Below are 25,845 nucleotides of genomic sequence, written 5' to 3'. Positions count from 1 at the left end.
AATAAAGAATAGCTCTTTGAGCCCTCAGGTACCTGTGGGGGACAGGTTAGGCCTCTTCACTCAAGTGTGGGAATGCTTAGGGGTAGACTCTTGGGTAGTAAAAGTACTTTTTGAAGGCTATTGCTTTCCTTTCAGGAGTTTGCCAGCCCATAGCCTTCTGGTCATACAATGGTAACCCAGAGAAGAGAAAACTCTTGAGTAAAGAAGTCTTTTCTCTGTTAGAGAAGGCAGCTATAGAGAAAATACCGGCTACTTCGCCAGGTTCTTACAACAGGTTATTCCTAGTCCCAAATGCAATGGGTGGTTGGAGGCCTGTCTTGGATGTATCCAAGCTCAACCTCTTTGCCCAACTGTTCCCTTTTTCCATGGAGCCAGCCTCCACAGTCTTAGCCACCTTGGCAAAAGAGGCATGGATGTTTATGGTGGACATGAAAGACCTGTACTTTCATATCTCCATTTACTAACATTCACGAAAGTTCCTACGCTTTGTCTCGGGGGGGAAGACTTACCAATACTGAGTTCTTTGTTTTGGACTAAGTTCTATTCCTCAGGTTTTCACCAGGGGTTTATCCCCATTTGCAAAATTACTTCATGTACTAGGAGTAAAGATACTTATGTACCTAAACAATTGGATTATTATTGTAAAAGGGCAAGCGAGCTAGTTTTGCTGTTAGTGAAAGCCCTAGGGTTACTGATAAACATAGCTAAGTCTTGACTGGAATCATCTCGAAATGTGACTTACCTGGCATGGTGATAGATTCTGTTCTTTTTAAGGTATTTTCCTATACTTGCTCGAGTAGACAACCTTTTGTCAATTGCAAGCAAATTTGCCTCCTCAGAAAGCATGCCAGCCAAATGCTGGCTGTCTCTGTTAGGCCACATGACTTTTCTGGAGAAGTTAGTCCTAGGTGCTTGACTACAGGTCAGACCTATTCAGTTGGACTTGAGGAGACACTGGCACAGAGAATCACAGCCAATCCGTGGGTAGGTGCCCTGGTACCCAGATCTGTTCCCTTACCTTCGTTGGTGGATGTCCAAAGAGATTCTGATTGCAGGGAAGTCTAGAGTCTCTGAGCCCACGCTTCTCACTGTATTCAGATGCCTTGGAAAATTGCTAGGGTATAGTTATGGGGAATCAGGTTGCATCTGGAGAATGGTCACCAATCAAAGAAAATCTGCACATATACTGCAAGGAGTTGTTGGCTATCTGGAAGGGACTGCAGAAGCTGGAAAGTGCAGCAACCAACAAAGTAATTTCTGTCTTCTCAGACAACTCAATATGTCTGTTATGTCTGAGAAGATAAGGGGAGCATGAAGTCAACTTTTATGGTATGTACTTGCCCTCTGTCATTGAAACCCTCCCTCCTCCCCTCTTAAGAGATTAAGAGTAGAATGAGCAACCAAGACATTTACAAAGAGTGGGGTAATAACTTTTTGAATCGTTCGTTAACGATTGTTTCAGTTTTAACTCTTGTCAAACCCGTTACAAGTACATAATCACAGATATATAAATGTAAATGATAGAGGGTATGTATATACTTAAAGAGTTTATTTTATCATTAAAATCAGTATTTTTTCTTACTAAAAGTTTTGTAGGAGTTATTAAAATGTTTGGAACTGCACTAGTGAGATTTTTTTTTTCATCAATTTTCTTTGGTTAAGACTATATGTAGTAGTATTTCTTTAGTACCACTACCAGGTCAGGGCATTGTAATTCATACTTTACTATGGTAAATTCCTGTTTCAGGTTTTGAGTCAAATCAGCAAAAATGGCAGAAGGACCTGGTATGTCTGGTCGCAAAAATAAGCGTGGTTACAGCTCAAAGAAACGGAATCAGTATAGAGGTAATCAGGATAACTACAGTGGAAATTTTAAAAGGCACAGAAATGAGGATGCAGCTTCAGATAGTTTCAGCAGAAATAAAGTTCAGAAAAAGCCTTTTGTTAAGGTGCAAAAACCAAAAAGTGGCAGAAAATATACAATTAGTATAGCAGTTCCAGCCTCAATCCTTGATGAGACAAGTATAAAGGATGAACTTCGAACATACGTCGTTGGCCAGCTTGCTAGGGCAGCTGTCATCTATTCAGTTGATGAAGTTATAGTATATGATGATGGCTGCTGCCCCAAAAAAGACTCTGGACAAGAAAACACCAACGAGGGATCATTAGGTAAATTATAGATTGTTTTTATTACTAAAATGGCTTCCATGTTAAGTGAAGATATAGTATTTCATTGTGAATATGTTAGAAATCTATAATAAGGTTAGACAAACTCAGTATTTATTTTTGTAATGCAAGTGTAATTTTTTAATACGTACTTCATTTTCCTTCTTTGATAAAAGTATTTCTGATTATGTCATTATGTGTAAAATTTTTGTTACTTCACTACAAATTGTAAATTTTCACATTTTATCTGCAAAAGGCCAATATTAGGAAATTCAGAATTCATGGGAGTTAGTGATAAAGTGCCAGCCATGGCTGCTCAGGTGATTTGAGTCATCATGGGGAAGACTGACTCGATACCTCTCTTTTTTCCTATGTGAATACAAACCTTGCTTTTATACAGACGTACCATCTGCAATTAGTGGGGTAGTGCTGCCCTTTCTCTGCTTGCTTTATCCGATGAGAGTATGCAAGGATTGGATGGCTGTTGGTGTTGCAATGCCAGTTGTTGCTCCTCCCACAGTATCCAATTCAGTATGTGTTTCTTCAGCTCCTTGCTTTGTAGATGCTTGTTGCGGTGTCGAAATATCCTGGCAAGGGTCGACACAAGGTTACTGCCTCTGAGAGAGGTCCACTTCAGGTTAAATATGAAATAATAAAAAAAAATATATTTCAACACCAACAGTTGAAACTGGGGATACGAATTTAGAAAGAAACACTAACACAACAAAGGTTTATTTACAAGCTTACTAACAAAGGTAAATGCAGAATGGTATCTCCTATTTACACAAAAAGATAGAAACTTACACTGCATGAACTGGGGGAACAGTGAGGCAATTCAAATACTTGCTAGTCAATTTGGCAATTCGAAGGGATGGCTTCTCAAAAGGAAAACGGTGATTGCAGACGTCCTCTTGACTCCGTATTGCAGAAACTAGTCTACGTGAAAGGCAGTAACTCCCCAAGACCTCTAGCAGGACCTTTTCTTCTCTGAAGTCTGCTCGACGTCGAGATAACACGAGATAATTCGTCCACTCCTGAAGACGACTAGACCAGTATCCAACCAACTCTCGAACAACTCTTCTTCTGATCCTTCGTCGGTTCCTTCATCTGTAGTCTCTCACGGATAATCTCTGCTGCTGCTGATCTCTCACTGATAATCTGATCTGTGGCTCTTACTGAGGATATCTCTCTGTGATTAACTGGAGTCTCTCTTTTACCATCTCTGCTTCCTCCTGCTACGACCATCGTATTTATATGGCACTCTGGGGGCAGAGCCTATGGCGAACTTCACAGACTCCAGGGATTTCTAGAACTTCTTAGATGAATCTAGATGAGGTATTGCATCAGAAATTGCGGCGTTTCTCACGTCCCAATGAGTTCCACAACACTCCTGCCGATTCTAGAACCATCATGATAACAGGCACCTCCAACACAATGCGCTAACGCCTCCTTGCTGCCGAACTTCTCGAAAATGCGTTCTCCTTTCCTTTATCTTTCTTTGCTAGGAAGCAATTACCATCACACGCCCCCTGAAAAGAGAAAAAAAAAATGAAATCAACTGATTTTATTTTATTTTCTAAAGAGAAGCAAGAATTGAACAGCAGGGAAACAATTCTGCATAAAGCTTTAATACTTCTCCATTCACTCAACCACTCGTGCCAAAACAGAAAACGGTCATTAGGCTACTCATTCTGAAAAAACTAGAGAGGCTATCTGCTATAACATTATCCTTCTCTCTTACTATTTCTGTTTTCTGAACTCTGATTAAAACTTATAAATACTAAAACACCTCTTGTGTTTTCCTCAAAACTAATCTCACTCAGTAACACTGTTACACGGGTGGAGGCCACGGCACGGGGCGTTGTTTATAATTCTGAAGCAAATTTACATTCATTGCCTTTGCTCTACCCTTACCCACATTAATTCTATAATGTATACTTCCCCTCTCCTCTAACACTGCATAAAGACCTTCGTACTTATAAGGCAAAAATGGACTTTCTCTCGAGGCTAGTAGTACTAAAACTTTATCTCTTACACACAAACTTCTCTCTTTTGCTCTAAGATCATGCTTTCCTTTAATTTCCCCTTGACTTCCTCTCACGTTTTCTTTCGCTAAGTGCCAAGCGCTTCCGTTCTCCTCCACTAGCTTCCAAACATCTCTTAGATTGTTTTTATAATACTCAAGATTAGTTTTGCAATCATCTCTACCCTTACTTCTAGGCAAAGTTCCGACCATATTGATAAATACATTTTCAAAAGATTCGCCTACTGAAGGAATATTACACAACTGAACTCTGGGAATTACTTGAATCGGTTTCCCGGCAATTTGATATTCCTGACAGCTTAAAACATGCCTATTAAGACATACATCATTTTTCATCTTAGGCCAAAAATACGCCCTACTAATAAACTTGAAAGTTTTATTTACTCCTAAATGTCCTTGCTCATCGTGTGCTAACTTCAAAATTAATTCATGAAGCTCCCTAGAAACTACGAATTTTTCTGTGATTCCCTTTTCATTACCTGACTTAGGACAAACATGACACGAAACTTCGTCCTTTACACAAAAAGTTTCCTTACACACATCATCGAGATCATCTTCCAGCTCACATTAAAAAATTCGGGTTAGTGTCTCATCCTCTCTCAGCTACTTGACTAGCTCATCCTTATCCAAAACGTTAAGAGCCTAATTCATCACCGTAACTAGTACTAGATACTGGTACATTTACTATGTTACTCTTGACAGCTACACCTTCCGTTTGGCTATCACTGTCAACGATAGAGTTAGATCTCTCAGCTACACTCATGCCAAGATCAACCTCGCTATCTCTATCACACTCGTTCGAATCCACGAACTTACTCACGTTCAAATCCACGAACTCACTTTCGTTCGAATCCACGAACTTACACTCGTTCGAATCCACGAACTTACTCATGTTCGAATCCACGAACTTACTTTCGTTTGAATCCACGAACAAATTATGACCGTAGTCTACGTCTGTATCTAAACCCGACCTAGTTACAGGCGGCCCGCGGTTAACGGCGCAATCACTCAACGGCGAATCGGTTTTACGGCGGTCGTCAAAAATATTCATTAAAAAAATAAGGCATTTTAAAGGTATCTTTACGGCACAAATTTCAGTTAACAGCGCCGCTAGCGCCGTTGTCTAACGAGTTCATACATATGTAGAAATGCCATTCAGACCATAAAGGTTATGCAAATTATATTAACAAATTTTATGGAGAGTTATTACGTAGGTATTAGGGTAAAATATATGCCTCTGACGCTGTTCTATGCCGAAAATATCGAGTTACATAAGTGCAAATTTAGCTATGGATGTGTCGATTCATAAATGTTCATGCTTTTGTTTAAAATGTGTATGAAAATGTATTACGTGAAAGGCATTTTTATTTCTGTACAGAAATATGATACAAAGGCAGCTTTTGAAACTGCCCTTCACGTTATCAAATACGATGTTTTTTCATGTTCTTTTTTGTAAGCCGCCGCCTGCCGCTCTTCCGAAAATATCGATTTAAAAAAAGTGCAAATTAGCGATCGATGTGTCTATTTTATAAATGTTTATGCTTTTATGTTTAAAATGTGTATGAAAATGTATTACGAATAGGGTATTTTTATTTCTGTGCAGAAATATGATAAAAAGGCAGCTTTTGAAACTCCCCTTCAAGTTATCAACTACGATGTTTTTTTCAAGTTCGTTCTTGTATGCCGCCGTCTGCCGCTCTTCCGAAAATATCGAGTTAAAAAAAAAGAGTGCAAATTTAGCGATCGATGTGTCGATTTTTCAAATGTTTATGCTTTTATGTTTAAAATGTGTATGAAAATATATTACGTAAAGGTATTTTCATTTTTGTACAGAAATAAGATACAAATTAAGGCAGCCTTTGTAACTACGCTCCACGTTGTCAGGGGATGGTTTTTCATGTTCGTTCTTGTCTGCCAGTTCCGAAAAATGCATTGTGTTATTTTATTAATTATGCATCTTTTCCATAAATCTTTTAAAAAGTTATACATTATTTCATTGTATCCAAGAATATTGTATGTATTCTCATATTATTGTATTTTAAAATACTACGGCAAACTTAAGCCCGTATTCCGCGGAGCGGCCAATGTTGTGGTTTGAAATCAGCTGATGAATACGAGTTTGTTTCACCATAACGCAATTCTGAGCGAATGCTCTTGCTTCTAGTTAGCATAAACGAATATCTATATACTTGACTTATATGAGACAAAGTTATTTTTCCTTATACAGCGTGTTTTTAGGTGGAAATATTTATTGAAATGTCTCGTTGTGAATGTGAACTACTATTTTTTTCGTTAACAGATTACGTTGGCGGCATGTTTATTATTGCGTAAAAAAAAAATTATGTGATTCCGTTTGCAATAATCCTTTATATCATCGTAATACGAACTTTACGTTATTTATCTTATATCGGCGTGAAACCAACAGTAAAAAGTGTTCTTTCAAGCACAGTAGTTTTGATTAAAATGATTTTATCCCAAATTTATCTACAGTTGTGTGTGATGGCAGACGTTTACTGCAGTTTTATCCTTGTTGCCGATGTACGATAATAGTCATTAGCAGCTTGAACAGTTTTCTCAGCTTCAGTTATAACTAGGTTTAAATTTAACGGTATATTTCCCGATTGATCTTTAATCTATATTGATCTCTGATCTATAGCGAATAAAGTTATTACATTAAGATATCTCAGTTCTATTCTATACATAACGCCATTTATAACAAATACGGTAATGTTGCACTGTAGTACGATGATCGAAATACAAGCCAAACAGATGTTATCCAGTTCGGTTGTACTTAGAAAAAAAAAAAAGTCGTTTCTGGATCGGTTGTTCATGGCTGTACACGTTCACGCAACGAGTATAACGTTAAAACCATACTTTCATCATTCTCTTTTGCTGTTATTGAACTTATGTAACTAGAAGATGGATAAAGTTAGGCCATTGTAATTTGATCTCTCATAAAATCGAACTATCGTAAGACTAATGATCGTAACCTGAACACTACAGCTACCTGTACACTGTATAAACTTTATTATATCTTTACCCACATGTACTGTACAGTAAATTCTATAGTACTGTACTGCATAAATATAATTTTACTTATTGCGCCGTTGTGGGATTATGGCGCCTTTGACTGGTCTAGAGTTTCGAAAGAAGGTGTGCGGCGGCCGTAGGCTTTAAAATCGCTCAGCGTCGAAAATCGCTTGGCGTCGGTGGCCAGGAACGGAACCCCTGCTGTTAACTGAGGGCAGCCTGTACTACCATTTCAGACACTGGAACATTCCTCACAACAGGATTCACATTCTTGGATAAAGCTAAGTCATTACCAAGAATAATGTCAACGCCTTCAACGGGCAAACTGTCCACAACTGCAAGTTTTACTTCTCCTGACACTACCTGACTTTCTAAATTCAACTTCAACAAAGGACAAAGAACACAAGTGTTAGGAAATCCACCTAACATGACTTTCTCTTCCATATTGATTTCTGCCCTGTTCGGCACACACTCTTCTCTTCCCTAATCAGTGAGACAGCAGCACCTGTGTCTCGAAGCAAGACTACTACTCTCGAATCTACTCCTCCAAGAGAGGAAACTACGCCTTCTGACAGAAATTCACCAAAAACTTTCCTAGTTTCTCTCATCACATCATTCCTACTTGACGAAAGGTTAACTAGAGACACTGGTTTCTTACCGTCCTTCCTTTCTACTGCACAATTTCTCACTAAATGCCCTTTCCCATTACATCGGAAACAAGTTAATTCTGAGCCACTAGATGCCACTTTACTCTTACAAACCTTAGACGTATGACCAGGTTTTCAGCAATAGGAATAGGAATAGTCACTTTTACTCGCATTGCTATTACTAGGACTGAAACCCTTACTGCTTTGTACTCTACCAGACGAAGGATCATTTCGTTTCTTACTAACACTCAAATTATGAGTTAGACTATATTCGTCAGCTAGCCTAGTTGCTCCTGCAAAAGATACTTCTCGCCTATCCTCTATATAAAGCTTAATCTCAGGGGATACGTTATCTTTGAAGTTTTCTAACAACACTAAGTTCTTCAAACTATCAAAATCCTCAACTTTAGCAGAAGTTAACCAATCAAAAAACAGCCTTTCTAACTTCTTACCGTATTCTACATACGTAATATTTTCATCCTTTCTCAAATTTCTAAATTTCTTACGGTATGCCTCCGGTACTAGCCTATACGCGCTAAGAACAGTTTCTTTCACGATATCATAATTATAACATTCCTCCTTAGACATGCAGCTATACACAGTAAGTGCCCTACCACTCAAAACTGACTGCAAATATAAAGTCCACGTTTCTTTAGGAGAACCTACTCTTTCCATTAACTTCTCAAAACACATGAAATATGTCGTAACATCTTCCTCATCAAATTTTGGTACTAATTTTAGCACTGCACTCATACCTAACGTATCAGCTTCGTTTCCGTTCTCGCCTGTCCGACTGTTACGAGTACTTTCCCTTAACCGAGCAATTTCCAACTCTTGTATACGTTCTTTCTCTCTCTCTTCCTGCTCATGCATACGTACTTTTTCTATTTCTTCCTGCTGCATGACCATCATTTCTACCTCTCGCTGCATTTTCCTCACTTCTCTCTCAGCTGCTCTTTCGTCTCTCTCATACTTTTCTCTTTCTTTCTTTTCAACATACTCACGGAGATCATTCCCCTCTAGACCTAGTAGCCTACCCGACTCAATAAACTCTTTCACCATCTCACTCATCCAGTTTCTTTCTATATTCTCCGTTTCAAACTGTTAAAGTGTTGATAGCATAAGCAAGGTCGCCACAATGTTACGGCCTCTGAGAGAGGTCCGCTTCAGGTTCGATATGAAATAGTAAAAAAAAATATATTTCAACACCAACAGTTGAAACTGGGGATACGAATATAGAAAGAAACACTAACACAACAAAGGTTTATTTACAAGCTTACTAACAAAGGTAAATGCAGAATGGTATCTCCTATTTACATAAAAAGATAGAAACTTACACTGCATGAACTGGGGGAACAGTGAGGCAATTCAAATACTTGCTAGTCAATTTGGCAATTCGAAGGGATGGCTTCTCAAAAGGAAAACGGTGATTGCAGACGTCCTCTTGACTCCGCATTGCAGAAACTAGTCTACGTGAAAGGCAGTAACTCCCCAAGACCTCTAGCAGGACCTTTTCTTCTCTGAAGTCTGCTCGACGTCGAGATAACACAAGATAATTCGTCCACTCCTGAAGACGACTAGACCAGTATCCAACCGACTCTCGAACAACTCTTCTTCAGATCCTTCGTCGGTTCCTTCGTCTGTAGTCTCTCACGGATAATCTCTGCTGCTGCTGATCTCTCACTGATAATCTGATCTGTGGCTCTTACTGAGGATATCTCTCTGTGATTAACTGGAGTCTCTCTTTTACCATCTCTGCTTCCTCCTGCTACGACCATCGTATTTATATGGCACTCTGGGGGCGGAGCCTATGGCGAACTTCACAGACTCCAGGGATTTCTAGAACTTCTTAGATGAATCTAGACGAGGTGTTGCATCAGAAATCGCGGCGTTTCTCATGTCCCGACAAGTTCCACAACACTCCTGCCGATTCTAGAACCATCATAATAACAGGCACCTCCAACACAATGCGCTAACGCCTCCTTGCTGCCGAACTTCTCGAAAATGCGTTCTCCTTTCCTTTATCTTTCTTTGCTAGGAAGCAATTACCATCACAATGCTTTATATAAAAGATATCAAGAAAATGAAATCAAGTAGTTGTAACATCATCACTTTTTACTTTATTTTATGTTGTGCTGTTGTTAGTTTTTTGTAGTGTATTTATTTTTTTTTTTCATAACAATGCTTATTACATGAGCATAGAATTATAACCATATATCTTATAATTTGGTACAGGCAGTCCCCGGGTTACGACGGGGGTTCCATTCTTAAGACGCGTCGTAACCCGAAAATCGTCGTAAGCCGGAACAACGTTCTAGAAAACCTGTGTATTCAATCTCTAAAATTATCACTAATTTACTTTTTTCATGTGCAACACTGTGTATTCACAAATTACTGTATATTTTCATTAAAATACAAGAGAGAGAGAGAGAGATAGAGAGAGAGAGAGAGGAGGATAGAAGTAGAGAGAGATTACATAAAAATATTAAATTCATTGACCATTGTATGGCATTGTTAAGCTCCGAGTGTCACTGGAGTTATGAGGTAGGGAAATTGATACAGAAAAAGACGAAGGGAAGAATTTTCTTTTGAAATTAGTTATCGTATTATTACTACTTCTATTATTATTATTATTATTATTATTATTGAAAATATAATAAACACGTGCATCTACCATAAAAAATCTCTCATCTCAGTAAGAAAGAGGAATTATCCTTACAAGTGAAATGGAAAGGTCATTTTCATCTCTCTAAAATAGGACCATTATGAATTTTGTAATTAAAGTTTTATTATTATTATTATTATTTTATATTATTATTAACTAACTGAAATTATCAGTAAACATTTTACATACTAGTACCATACAAATTTTTTCATCTCGGTAAAAGAGAGAGAGAGAGAGAGAGAGTGTTTATCTCCGTCTGTTCTCTCAAAAAATACTTATAACGCTTCCAGCGAAAGAGAGGGAGGGAGGGAGTTACCACTATGACACATTATTATCTTGTGCAAAAAGGAACAGAGAGAGAGAGAGAGAGATAGTTAGTACGTATTGTATTTCTTTAAAATACTATCACATATGAATTTTGTAATTACAGTTATTATTATTATTATTTTTTTTTTTTTTTTTTTTTTTTTTTTTTTTTTTTTTTTTTTGCTCTATCACAGTCCTCCAATTCGACTGGGTGGTATTTATAGTGTGCGGTTCCGGGTTGCATTCTGCCTCCTTAGGAGTCCATCACTTTTCTTACTATGTGTGCCGTTTCTAGGATATCACACTTCTGCATGAGTCCTGGAGCTACTTCAGCCTCTAGTTTTTCTAGATTCCTTTTCAGGGATCTTGGGATCGTGCCTAGTGCTCCTATGGTTATGGGTACGATTTCCACTGGCATATCCCATATCCTTCTTATTTCTATTTTCAGATCTTGATACTTATCCATTTTTTCCCTCTCTTTCTCTTCAACTCTGGTGTCCCATGGTATTGTGACATCAATGAGTGATACTTTCTTCTTGACTTTGTCAATCAACGTCACGTCTGGTCTGTTTGCACGTATCACCCTATCCGTTCTGATCGTTTTCTATCACTCCTTCAGGTTGGTGCTCGTACCACTTATTACTGCAAGGTAGCTGATGTTTCTTGCACAGGCTCCAGTGGAGGGCTTTTGCCACTGAATCATGCCTCTTTTTGTACTGGTTCTGTGCAAGTGCCGGGCATTCATTTGCTATGTGGTTTATGGTTTCATTTTTCGTATTGCACTTCCTACATATGGGAGAGATGTTATTTCCGTCTATCGTTCTTTGAACATATCTGGTTCTTAGGGCCTGATCTTGTGCCGCTGTTATCATTCCTTCAGTTTCCTTCTTTAGCTCTCCCCTCTGTAGCCATTGCCATGTGTCATCGCTGGCTAGTTCTTTAGTCTGTCTCATGTATTGTCCGTGCATTGGTTTGTTGTGCCAGTCCTCTGTTCTGTCTGTCTTTCTCCTGTCTCTGTATATTTCTGGGTCTTCGTCTACTTTTATTAGTCCTTCTTCCCATGCACTCTTTAGCCACTCGTCTTCACTGGTTTTCAGATATTGCCCCAGTGCTCAGTTCTCGATGTTGACGCAGTCCTCTATACTTAGTAGTCCTCTTCCTCCTTCCTTTCGTGTTATGTATAGTCTGTCCGTATTTGCTCTTGGTTGTAGTGCTTTGTGTATTGTCATATGTTTCCTGGTTTTCTGATCTATGCTGCGGAGTTCTGCCTTCGTCCATTCCACTATTCCTGCGCTGTATCTGATTACTGGCACTGCCCATGTGTTTATGGCTTTTATCATATTTCCGGCGTTGAGTTTTGACTTGAGTATCGCCTTGAGTCTCTGCATATATTCTTTCTTGATCGTGTCCTTCATCTCTTGGTGTTTTATATCCCCTCCTTCCATTATTCCCAGGTATTTGTATCCTGTCTCATCTATGTGCTATTCCAAACTCCATCCTGATGTCCCCAGATACAATCCTTACAGTCTGGATTAGGGTATCTATTTCCTTGATGCTCTTACCATACAGCTTGATGTCGTCCATGAACATCAGATGGTTGATTCTGTTGCCTCTTTTCTTGAGTTGGTACCCGGCATCCATCTTCTGTAGTACTTTTGTCATGGAATCATGGCTACTACGAAGAGTAGTGGGGACAGTGAGTCGCCCTGGAAGATCCCTCTCCTGATATTAACCTCTGCTAGTCTTATTCCAGAGCTTGTAAGTATTGTATTCCAGTTGCGCATTGTATTTTTGAGGAAGCTGATGGTGTTTTCCTCTGCCCCATATATTTTCAGGCATTCTATTAGCCATGTGTGTGGTATCATGTCGAAGGCTTTCTTATAGTCTATCCATGCCATGCTTAGGTTGGTTTTCCTTCTCCTACTGTTCTTCATTACCATTTTGTCTATCAGGAGCTGGTCTTTTGTGCCCCTACACTTCCTTCTGCAGCCTTTCTGTTGGTGGGGGTTGTGTGTCTCCTCTAGGTAGTTGTATAGCCTTTCACTGATGATACCTGTTAGTAACTTCCACATTATTGGTAGGCAGGTGATAGGCCTGTAGTTACTGGCTATATTTCCCTTACTCTTGTCTTTTTGTACTAAGGTTATTATTATTATTATTATTATTATTATTATTATTATTATTATTATTATTATTATTTGAAAGGTATTAAAAACAAATAGTACAAGTACATAAAAAATCTCGAGTCTCAGTAATGAGAGAGAGAGAGAGAGAGAGAGAGAGAGGGAGAGAGAGAGAGAGAGAGAGAGAGAGAGAGAGAGAGAGAGAGAGAGAGAGAGAGAGAGAGAGAGAGAGAGGGGGGGGGGGGGGGAATCCCAGGAACACGTGATTGCAACACTGCAGCTCTTCCCCCCTCTTGGCTGTCACAGAACTTGATATATCTGACAGTTTTAGTACCTGGATCTCGAGGAAAGGTTACTGGAAGAAGACTGGGATTTCCTTCATTCTTCCATAATTTTTTAAATATAAGCTAAAATCTTACTAATTCACTATGGTATTTTCTTTAATGAATTGATATTATTGCTGTATAAATTAATATTAATATTTGAAAATAGTAAATCATTTATTTATCATACAAAAAAAACATACATCTTTGTAGTAGAGAGAGAGAGAGAGAGAGAGAGAGAGAGAGAGAGAGAATTATTATTTTCATACATTCAACTTCCCTGTCAGATATATACTTAGCTATAGACTCCATCGTCCCGACAGAAATTCAAATTTCGCAGCACACACTACAGGTAGGTCAGGTGATCCCACCGCCTGCCGCTGGGTGGCAGGAATAGGAACTATTACCATTTTGAGCCAGATTTTCTCTGTCGCTGGTACTAGTAACATCGTTTGCTAGTTCCTCCTGACTTGATTTTCGAATTTCATTACGCCGTTGATCTTTTGGACTGCTATTTGGTGACGTATTGGATCTTTGGTTTGGTATACGCTATTGTGGACTGTTTTTGGATTTTGGTTTTTGAATTTCTCATTATGTCTGACGTTTCGATTTCGTTCAGAGTGTGTGAATGAGAGTTGTTATGTGAGACTACCGAAAGCTTCGGTGGATCCTCACATCACTTGTAAAAATTGTAGAGGGAATGTATGCTCGCAATTGAATACATGTGATGAGTGCAAGGATTTGAATGAGGAGGAATGGAAGTTGCTTGATTCCTACTTAAGAAAGTTGGAAAGAGACAGGGCTAGAAAAGCCTCTTCCAAAAGTGTAAGTAGGTCGGTCTCTAACGAGCCAGTTAGCGGACTATTGCCTATTGCTAACCCAATTGTTTCCTCCCATACAGCTTTACCTTCCCGATTATCTGACTCGGCAAGCTCAACATCCGAAATTGCGAGTCTGAAAGCTTCGCTTAAGCATATGGAGCAAAAAATTAAGGAACTGGAAGGTAAGTGCAGTGAAAGTGTTCCCAGTGAAGTGGAGGGTGCGTCTGATCGGCTCTGTCTCGCTCCCGGGTCTAGACCTCTTTCAAGCTCCCAAGCCCAGTGGAGAAGAAATGTCGAAAGCCGCAGGGAGGTTTCAGAGAATCCCCACCGGTCAGGCGTCCCCTCGGCAGACCCTGTAGTTACGTCCCGGGCTGCCAAGGATAGTCGTTGGAAAGACGTCCTTAAGCAGTGTTTTTCTTTGTCTGATTCATCATCTAAAAAAGGATGGAGTTCAGATAGATTGTTGAGACCTTCAAAGAGATCTTGGAAGTCTCTGTCATTTTATTCAAGCCCTGAAGAATTTCCGGAAGAATATCCTCCGGAAAAGAGAAGGAAGGAGGTTTATTCAGAAGCTCCTTCTCCTTCGTCGGAGATTGGAAAGAAGGATGTAGCTACGAAGATTTTGGAGGATATGCAAAAACAGATATCTTCGCTAGTAGGAGTTCTTAAATCGGATCCTCCTAGAAGGAAGGATAGATTTCTTCCGATTAAAAGATCCTGTCCTTTAGAACTCTCTGAGAGCTTGGACGAGGCGCCTGCCAGGAGCCTGGCGCCAGCCAGACGTCAGGCTACTGTCAGGCGCAAAACGCCGTCAAGGCGAGAAGATACATATAGATATCTACATAAATCTCCTACTAGAAGGAAAGCCCCTGAGGCGTCTGAATCGAGGCGGAAATTTGAAACTTCCGAAATCGGACAAACTCCTGAAATGAGGCGCAAAGCGCCTGGAGCGCCTGAAGTGCCTGAAGTGAGGCGCAAAGTGGCTGAAGCTCCTGAAACTTCTGGAGCGAGGCGCAAAGCGCCTGGAGCGCCTGAAATGAGGCGTAAAGCTCCTCAAATAACGGAAATGAGGCGCAAGGCGCCTGAAGCGGCTGAAAGGAAACTTAAAACTCCTGGAGAGCCTCAAGCTTCTGAAAGGAGAAGCAAAGTGCCTGGAGAGCCTGAGGCGCCTGAAACGAGAACGAGGTGCAAAGCGCCTGAAGAGCCTGAAGCGCCTGAATGGAGGCGCAAGGCGCCTGGAAAGCCTGAGGATCTAGAAACAAGACGCAAAGCGCCTAGAGCGCCTGGAGCGCCTGAGGCGCTTGAAGCCAGGCATAAAGCGCCTGAAGAGCCTAAGCCTGTTTCCAAATATCCAGCGCCTGACATCCATCATATGACAGGCAGGCGCAAGGATTTATACAATCCAGGATATGATTCGGACGAGTTATCGGAATTTGAAGCGGACTTGGAGGCTCCTCTGTGGGATTTTTCTCAAGATCAATTTTCCCCTGACAGGGTCTCTAGGTGTCGCACAGGCGATCGTAGCCCCTGTCGGGAAGTAATTGATCATGGGAAAAGGGAAAGACATTTAAGGACTTCTCCTGGTAAGGACGAAAGGTGTCGCACAGGCGATCGTCGTCCTTGTCAGGAAGACCTTAGTGTAAAAGAACAACATCGGCCTTCTCCGGGCAGGGACTCAAGGTGCCGCACAGGCGCCCGTAGCCCTTGTCAGGTTGCAGTCGGTGTTGCTACAAGCCCTTTACTTTCCCGAGAGAGGAGTCCTCCGGTCGCACACTCATCTCCGAATAGAACTCAACCAGAATTGGAAGATGTCTCGGACTCTGAGGAAAACAAGGGGGCAGGTCTTACAGATTATAAGACATTAACAGCCCTCTTGTTAAAAGAAGTTGGAGAGTCTCTGAGTCCTGCTGCCCCTCCTTCTCCTCGGTCTTTATTTTCGAGTACGAAGGCTGTAAAGTCTTCCTCTTTCTTGAAGATGCAACCGACCATATCAATGAAGAGGGCTTTGCAGTCGGTCGGAAATTGACTTAAAACCAGGGAGGAGGCGGGAAAGACTGTGTTTACCTGTCCCCCTTCCAGGCTATGAGGAAGGAAAGTGATTTGGTATAGCACAGGAGAATCTACGGGACTTTCTCTTCCCTCATCTGCTGAAGTGGACTTCTCGACCTTGGTGGATTCGGCAAGGAGGCATGCACTTCCATCGGCCAAAACAAGCTGGACAATGTCAGAAATGGACCATCTCCTCAAGGGAATATTCCACGTCTTGGAAGTTTTTAACTTCCTAGATTGGTCCCTTGGGGCTTTGGCCAAGAAGATGCAAGACCCTCAGTTTTTGGAACCAGAAGTCTTGCATAGTGTTTTGGCATGTATGGATAAGGCAGTGTTCGGGACAGGAGTATTGAAGAAGAGGTCTGTCTTTGGTTCATTTCTGACCAAAGCAGTCTCTCCAGTACAGAGGGCTTCTCTTTTATACGCCCCTCTGTCTAAACAGCTGTTTCTTTCTCAGCTGGTAAAGGACATTTCCCATACGCTTACTGAGAAGGCAACACAGGATTTGCTGGTACACTCTGCTAAGAAGCCTAGACCAGCTGCTTCTGTCTCGAAGAGGGAGCCAAGACCTGCCCAACAGCCCTTTCGAGGTAGAACTTTTAGCCGAGCCCCAAGGAAGAGAGGAGGAGAGAAAAGAGGAAGATCTTCCATCAGAGTTCCGAGGAAGAACGCTAAATGAGGTTCCAGTCCTCCAAACACCAGTAGGGGCCAGGCTTCTGAAATTCTCAGAAGCATGGGCTTCAAGGAAAGCAGATTCTTGGTCCCTACAAGTTCTAAGAAAAGGATACCTCATCCCCTTCAAAAACAGACCTCCATTGACGACGACACCGAGGGAGCTGTCAGCGAGATACAAAGACCCTGTAAAGAGAGAGACCCTTCTTGGGTTGGTTCAGCAAATGTTGGAGAAGGAGGCCATCGAGATAGTACAGGATCCGCACTCCCGGGGTTTTTACAATCGCCTATTTTTGGTGCCGAAAGCCTCGGGGGGGTGGAGGGCCGGTCCCTGGACGGGAGTGCATTGAATCGCTTCGTGGAGAAGACAAAGTTCTCCATGGAGACATCCAATTCAGTTCTCTCTGATCTCCGTCCAGGAGATTGGATGGTCTCCCTCGACCTACAAGATGCGTACTTTCAGTCCCCCTGCATCATTTCGTCGAAGAAATATCTTCGGTTCATGGTACAGGAAGGATTTATCAGTTCAGGGCTTTGTGTTTCGGCCCTCCGACGGCTCCTCTGGTGTTTACGGCGTTGGTGAGGAACGTAGCAAGATGGCTGCATCTAAAGGGGGTGAGGATATCTCTTTACTTAGACGACTGGCTTATAAGAGCACAGACAAAACAAAAGTGCTTGGAGGACTTAGAGATAACTCTTCATTTGATCAGATCTCTCGGATTGCTCGTAAACCTCAAGAAATCTCACACGATCCCCAGTCAGACTATCGTCTATCTGGGGATTCGGATGGATGCTCGGGGTTTTCGAGCGTATCCATCCCAGGAAAGAATTTCGAAAGGGTTGGAAAAAATCTCGGTCTTCCTAGAGAAGGAACGAAGCTCAGCGAGGGAATGGCTCAGTCTTCTGGGCACCCTTTCCTCGCTGGAGCAGTTCATCTCTCTAGGGAGGCTGAATATGAGACCCTTGCAGTTCCATCTAAGAAGGAGTTGGAACAGAAGAAAGGGAGATCTTTTGGATACCTTTCCCATAGGAGAGAGTATCAAAAACCACTTACGATGGTGGTTAGAACCGCTGAGAAGGAACGAAGGAGTGTCCTTGTCTCTTCAGAACCCTCACCTAGTGTTGTTCTCAGACGCTTCGGACACGGGGTGGGGAGCAACACTAGGGACGAAGGAGGTGTCAGGCAGTTGGACAGAAGAACAGAAGGCCTGGCATATAAATGCAAAGGAACTCTTAGCAGTACACTTGGCACTGCAAGTTTTCGAGAACGAGGTCAGAGGCGTGGTGGTCCAAGTCAACTCGGACAACACCATGGCTCTGGCATATATAAAAAAACAAGGGGGGACACTCTTTCTCCCTTTACCAACTAGCAAGGGATCTGTTGATGTGGACAGAGGAAAGAGGGATACGACTCCTGACGAGGTTCGTTCAAGGAGGAAAGAACATAAGAGCGGACAGATTAAGCAGAAAGAACCAGGTCCTTCCAACAGAATGGACCCTTCATTCGCAAGTCTGCCAGCAACTATGGTCTCTTTGGGGGAAGCCTCAAGTAGACCTATTTGCAACATTCCTATCCAGAAGGATGGAGAACTTTTGTTCGTTGGGGGACGATCCCAGAGCCCTATCCATAGATGCCATGCTCATGGATTGGAAGGGCATAGACGCTTATGTGTTTTCCCCCCCCCCCCCCCCCCATTCAAGATGCTGGGGGAAGTAATGAGAAAGTTTGTGTCCTCGGAAGGAATGAGGAGACATTGATCGCTCCTTATTGGCCTGCAAGAGAATGGTTCACAGAGGTACAGGAATGGATAGTGGACTTCCCCAGATCTCTTCCCGAAAGGACAGATCTGCTCAAACAACCCCACTTCGAGAGGTACCACAAGAATATCCACGCTCTCGCTCGGACTGCCTTTCGACTATCGAAAGATTGGTCAGAGCGAGAGGCTTTTCTCGCAAAGCGGCAAAAGCAATTGCTGGAGCAAGAAGGTCCTCAGCCATGCGGATATACCAATCGAAGTGGGAAGTTTTCCGTAGATGGTGTAAAGCGAAGAAGCTGTCCTCCTCCGATACCTCTGTGACCGAAATCGCTGATTTTCTTTTGTTTTTACAAGAAGAATCTCATCTGGCAGTGTCAACCATTAAAGGTTATAGGAGCATGCTATCAGCTGTGTTCAGGAATAGGGGCCTGAACATAGAGAATGACAAAGATCTGCATGACTTAATTAGATCATTTGAAACTACAAAATTAAGAACTTCTCTCACCCCTAGTTGGAATCTGGATGTGGTTCTCAAATATCTTATGTCTGAGAGATTCGAACCTCCTGATAAAGCTACTTTCCGGGACTTAACTAGAAAATGTATTTTCTTTATAGAGCTCTCGCCACTCACTGCGAAAAGAGTGAGTGAGCTGCAAGCGCTGGACTCGAGAGTGGGTTTTAAGAAGGATTCGGCTGTATTGTCCTTTAAGCCTTTATTTTTAGCTAAAAATGAAAACCCCTCGAGACCTTGGCCTAGGACTTTCGAAGTAAAAGGGCTTTCTCAATTAGTTGGGAATGAAATGGAAAGAACATTATGCCCTGTGAGAACTTTGAAGTTTTACCTGCAGAAGAAGAAGCAGTTGCAGGGTTGCAATCAAAGTTTATGGTGTGCGGTTAAAGACCCTAAAAGAGCGATGTCAAAAAATGCCTTAGCATTTTTTGTTAGAAACATTATAACTGAAGCCCACATGAGTTGTGATAGTGAAGCATATAAGACCTTAAGGGTAAAAGCACACGAAGTACGTGCAGTCGCTACATCATTGTCGTTCAACAAGAATATGTCATTGAAGAATATCTTAGCGGCCACGTATTGGAGATGTAACTCAGTGTTCGCCTCACATTACTTGAAAGATGTAAGGGTAACATATGAGAGATGCTTCTCTCTAGGACCTTATGTATCAGCGGATACAGTGCTGGGGAAAGGAGAGAAGACTGATCCTTAATATTAATTTTTGTCCTTATATTTTCTATAGTGTGATTTTAAAATTAGTTGGTGTTGAATTTTTAGGTTGTTTGAAAGGTGTTTGGGGATAATGCCTTTCAATCACATATACTAATCCACGGTTAGGATCGGGTGATCGGGATCAGTATTTTACTCCTTTATATGCCAAGAGGCATAGGTATATTGTCATGTACGTGAATAAGACTCCAGTGACAATTGCCATTAGGTTCTGTTGAGTAAGTGGATAAGACCCCATTGACAGTCCTTTCAAGAGTTCTCAGCCATAGGGCACACCCTCGCTGAAGCTTTTGAGGCGAAGCAGACTTCTAAGCACAAGCTATGAAATCTTCCGCCTAAACAGGTAGGAACTAGGGTATTGTTAATTAACTTGTATTACCTACAACATATGTTGTTTACCTATCAGGTCAGTAATTAGCTGTCTCTTGCCCTCTGCCAAAGGTGCCAATCAGCTAAGTATATATCTGACAGGGAAGTTGAATGTATGAAAATGATATTGTTATTGTACAATAAAGTTTCATACATACTTACCTGGCAGATATATACGATTGTATGGCCCACCCAGCCTCCCCTCAGGAGACAGGTGGAAGAGAAAATCTGGCTCAAAATGGTAATAGTTCCTATTCCTGCCACCCAGCGGCAGGCGGCGGGATCACCTGACCTACCTGTAGTGTGTGCCGCGAAATTTGAATTTCTGTCGGGACGACGGAGTCTATAGCTATAGTAGTACCAATCTAAGGTGAGGGTTTGGGCGCGTCTAAAAGCGAAAAGCATGCGTTTGCATCTTAAAGTTCTTTGTAGAAGCGGCCAAAGTCAAAGCTCTGTATTTCTTACCAATCACCCAACGGAAACATTACCCTTAGGTCTTAACCTCTGTCCTGTACAGATTATCCTCCTTTCAGAGTCTGGTGAAAGGGGAATGCCCACTCTAATTGTCTTAGAAAGGTTCGCTGGTATAAATTTATTTTTCCTTTATTCAGATAGTGTGTATTGGCGTTAAAACTTCATATATGAAACAGTTCTTTTTATTCTTCAGTTAACTTATTAACAACCTACGTGAGAGAAAACTAAAGGGAAATCATGGATATGATAAATTTCATACATTAATTATTTCTTTATTTTAGAAACATTCGAGTAATAAATACTGTATATCTAATAAATAAGAATAATAATGATACACTATTTAACCTCGTGATGCATGCATTGACGATGGTTTTCAAAGAGAACAGTACAGAACAGCGTAAAAAGACGATAGGGAGAGGAATGCTTTAAGAGGACTCCTCATCAGAAGATTCCTCATCAGAAGAGTCAAGGCTTACAATAAATGAATCAATATATTTATCAATCAAGATATCTTTTGCTGCATCTTCCACTTGCAATTGCTCGGCATGTCTTACGGCCTTTTCCCAATTTTCAGGTGTCACAGTATCCAGAGTTTCTTTAGTAAGTTCCGATAGGTTTGCCATATCAAAATCGTTTAGTTTCGCTATGAAACTTTTCACTTGGCCCCAAATTTCTCAATTTATAGAAAAGTTCAGATAACAGACATCTTTTAAAAATTTAATCACACTCAAACACACACGTGTTTGAGCGCCAACTATATTTACATCCGCTAATCCTTACCTTCACCATAAAAGACCCCAGCTTATAAGATTTGACCATTCTTAAGAGATTAACGAAGGGTATATTCTTCTTGACTGACAGATACAGATTTAGATACTTGACCTGAGAATCGAGATTGTAGATGTGGCAACATGTCTGCCACGTTTCTCAAATATGATATTGAAAAACTTAAGAATGTTGATCATTAACAACTGTATACGTAAAAACCATGTTTAGCAAATATTTCAGAGTAATTCCCTTCAGTTTTGGCATATAACAACGACCAATATTCCATAAAATTTTCCTTAGAATGGAAGTTTGGCAACGCACGTAAATGACTTTCAACCCAACAAAACCCTCACCATAGATTGGTACTACTATAAGTATATATCTGCCAGGTAAGTATGTATGAAACTTTATTGTACAATAACAATATCATTTTTATTATGTGATATCATTTCAACTTATTAAACTTACTAATATAGTATTCATCAAAATTAATATTTGAAAATTAGTAAATCATTTTTGTATTATAAAAATGTATTTAGTCATGAAAATAAACATCAAAATACACTAATTAGTGATTATTTTTGTCGGAAAATACAAAGAGAGAAACTATGGTTTTTATATCCAAGTCTAAGTAGAGTATAAATGGATTCTTTAAGTGAAATAATGTTTCAATGATATTTTGCTGTTTTGTATTAAAGGATATGTATACTGTTTGAGAATGCGTTCCTTATCCTTGACTATGGTTACCATACAGTTTAATAGCGTAAATTAATTTATGCGCCCTCCGCTCAGAAACTAGTTCTGCGTATGAGGTATCGTTAAAAGGCATAAAAAACCGTCGTAACCTTGGAATTTGCGTTGTAATCTAACCAGAAACTTAGTTTTGTTAATTATGTATACTGGAAACAAGCAATGATTTTTTCATTATTTGCGCTTTTGGACTGTTATAAACTGCGCATCCCAAGCTAGTGTATTCATTCGCTCGGAAACTAGTTCCGCATATGAGGCGTCACTAAAAAAATTAAAAAAATATGACATAAAAAGTGTCGAAAATCATAACCTCAAAATTTTTGTTGTAATCTAACCAAAAACTTATTTTTATTAATATACTGTGCTAAACTATAAAGGATTCTTATCATAGTATGCGTTTTTTAAAAGCATTGTTAACTCGGAGCGTCGGAAGCATCAGCGTCGTAACCTCGGAACAAGCGCCGTAACCCAGGCGGATTTTTCAAGTAATATTTAAGAAAAAGCGTCGTAACCTCGGAACATCTTAAGCCGGACCTGTCGTAACCCGGGGACCGCCTGTATTTTCAAGTGTTCATTGATATTTAGTATATATTCTGTAAGTACTATGTACTACTGTAATTAGTGCAATATTGCTGCATTGCATATAAGAGTAGTAGAGACTGAGAAGAACTGGGTCTTTCAAAATTATAAATAATTATGAATACTGTTTACTATATTTCAGTTATTAGCATAAATAGCATGTTTTAGGTTAAGTAAAATTTTTGTAGCTGGGGCCTTATTAAGGGTAGGTCAACAAATAGATGTTCTTCTGTTTACAAAGTCTCATTCTTGGGAAAATGTGTATAACCAGAACTCTGATTAATCTTCATTTAGCTAATGTTTATTTTTATTAAAATTCATCTTCCAGAAAAAATGAAAATGTTATTGGAGTATCAAGAACTACCACAATATCTGAGGAGATATTTCTTTGGCTTTGATAAACATTTACGTTTTGTTGGGCTGCTTAATCCTCTGAATGCACCACACCACTTTAAATCCAATGAATGGTGTGAATACAGGTATGTACACTATAAGGTATGCTTTATGGATTTTATAGCGTTTTAACCTTTTTTGCTTAGTTCCATTACTGATATTGCACTGTAGTGAGAGTTTAAATTTTTCATAATTTTATCAGCATTATCTGTTGGAAATTTTTTTGAAAGTCAAAAGGATGTCACTTACTTCCTGCTCTAGCTCTGACTTGTGCATAGGTTACTCCCAGTTTTGTGTGAAACCTTGTTTATCTGCTTCATAGGTGATTTTGTTTAAAATATTTATGCAGAGTATTTGTGTAAATTGGTAATTTGATGCTAGGACAACTGAACCAGTGACAGTGTAACCAGTGACAGTATAACCGGTGACAGTGGGACCAGTGACAGCTGAACCAATGGGCAGCTGAACCAGTGGACAACTGAACCAGCAGGAAATTGAACCAATGGACAACTGAACTAGTGGCAGTTGAACCAGAGGACAATTGAACCAATGGGCAACTTAACCAGTGGACAATTGAAGAAACATTTATTAAGAAACATTCTTCTACATATTAGGAAAATCATGAATCATTGTGAATGCTGTAGGAAAAGAAAATACAATAAAAAATATTTTAGAAACATTTATTAAGAAACATGCATCTATTAAAAAAAATTACAAATCATTGGGAATGCTGTAGGAAAAGAAAATACAATACAAAAATATAAACCAACTGGTGTAGTCACATACAGAGCACTACAGTGTCCCATATATATGACATGCTATTGGCTACTGCTTGCAAATACAGGAGCTTACCTAGTTCATCTCTATGCATTGTAACTTTAGTGGCGAGTCGCTGCACAAGTTTGATGCACTTGGTAGTAGGAATGAACTGATACCAAATTTTTGGTCGATAGGTATACCAGTACCGATACCAATTTTTAAAGCTAATACAATACCAATACTGATAACCCACATATTAGTACTGTTATTTAGAAGAATATATTTTGTTCCTAAAATCATTCATGTTCTCTGGTTATTGTATATTAAAGGTTCAAAAGTTGAAAGGTTATATAATACGGTTATATAAACTGCACGTGTCTAATTCCAAGCTGCAGCAGTAGCAGTACAGTAACTCATTGCACCATTCACTTATACCATACCTATAATGCATAAGTTAAAATAGTACCCAACTCCAACAGAATGGCAATGACTCATTGCAGATCTAGGACAACTGAACCATATAAAAGGAGCAATTTCCCTTGTCTACTGGTTTATTTGTACAGTGGTTTAGTTGTCGTCTGGGTCATTTGTCTGGTGAGCTGTTAATTTTGCATTTCATGTCTAGTTATATTTGGTATGATCAACATTACTTCATCTAATATCTTGATTGTTCCAGCGCCTCAGTGGCGTGGTTGGTATGGTGTTGGCATCCCACTCGGTGGTCGCGAGTTTGATTCTCGGCCATTCCATTTAGGAGTGAGAGATGTGTTTGTTCCAATACGAATACAAACCATCGGTCCTTTACAATAGGCAGCTGGAACCGGTCGTAACCTTCGAACAAGGGAGTTTGGTAGTTAACTGCTTGTTCGACAGTCAGCGCACCGCGCAACTGGGAGGTGAAGAATCACTTTGCTTTCGGCCGCCGACGGAGACAGACGTGTTGTTCGCCTCTCTGCCCGCTATCTTTGTACGCTTTGTATCTTCTCAAACTTGGTTTGCTTTGTGTGTATGGTAAAATACTGTAAGTACGTGTGCTTTATATTTTATTATTGACTTTTGTAATGGATTTCCGTTAGCTGGGGACGTCCCCACACCCCCCATCAGCCGCAGAGTTTGCCCTGGTGTGGAGGGCCGTAAGTGTGGGGCCTTCCGCTCCTTTCCAGAAGTGGATCCTCATGAATTGTGTGCTCGGTGCCGAGGGTGCGAATGCTCTCGGGCCGAGCCCTGTGATTTGTGTAATTCTTGGTAGGAGGAGCAGTGGGTGCTCTATGAGGGTAGGAGGAAACGATGTAAGCCTGCTAGGGAGTCTTTGGAGGGTTCTCCGGCGACGCCTTTGGTCACAGACACGTCGTCTTCCTTCCTGCCGCCATCTCAGCTTCCGCATGGCCCTCCCCTTTTCTTTCGGGGGGGGGGGGGGGGGGGGGGGGGGGGGGGGGGTTTGTCGTTCCATCTCTTCGCCCGATCCGTTCTAGCGTAGAGGAGTGGGCGAGGTACCCGACATTCAATTGTACTCGGGGTCTTCCGTTCGTTCGGGTGGGGCCTCTCTCTCTCTCATCTCTCTGAACTCTCTATTCTCTCGTTCTCTCTCTCTCTCTCTTCTCCTCTCTCTCTCGTGCGAAGGGGAACCCCTCCTACTAACCTGACCTTTGCCTCCTCAGGTGCTCCTGCTGTGGGCGACGACCTCGGCCAGGTATGGTTCTCGCTGAGCCTCCAGGGGACGCCGAGCGTTTGGGGGCTGTTTCATCACCTGGTGGGTGCTGCTCCGGTCACCCATGGACTGGTGACCACCACCACCACCACCGTCTCGAACCCCGGGGCCGGGGTTATGGCGCGCCCTCCTCACCTGGTGTACAGTGGACCCCCCGTATTCGCGTTCTCCAGATTCGCGGACTCACACATTTGCGGATTTC

General features: G+C 41.0%; 1 protein-coding gene across 1 annotated transcript in view; it reads left to right on the top strand.

Moving 5' to 3' along the window:
* The first annotated feature begins 1,720 nt into the window (after positions 1–1,720).
* The window catches only part of LOC135198461 (putative methyltransferase C9orf114), an 81,894-nt gene continuing 57,769 nt past the window's right edge, over positions 1,721–25,845 (top strand). Inside the window, exons 1-2 of the mRNA XM_064226028.1 lie at positions 1,721–2,169; positions 23,112–23,262. Of these exons, the coding sequence (XP_064082098.1) occupies positions 1,770–2,169; positions 23,112–23,262 (551 nt within the window). The 5' untranslated portion in view covers positions 1,721–1,769. The remainder of the gene's footprint in view (positions 2,170–23,111; positions 23,263–25,845) is intronic.

Source organism: Macrobrachium nipponense, chromosome 22, assembly GCF_015104395.2.
Source record: "Macrobrachium nipponense isolate FS-2020 chromosome 22, ASM1510439v2, whole genome shotgun sequence".
Classification (NCBI taxonomy): domain Eukaryota; kingdom Metazoa; phylum Arthropoda; class Malacostraca; order Decapoda; family Palaemonidae; genus Macrobrachium; species Macrobrachium nipponense.
This window is presented reverse-complemented; position numbering and strand designations above follow the sequence as displayed.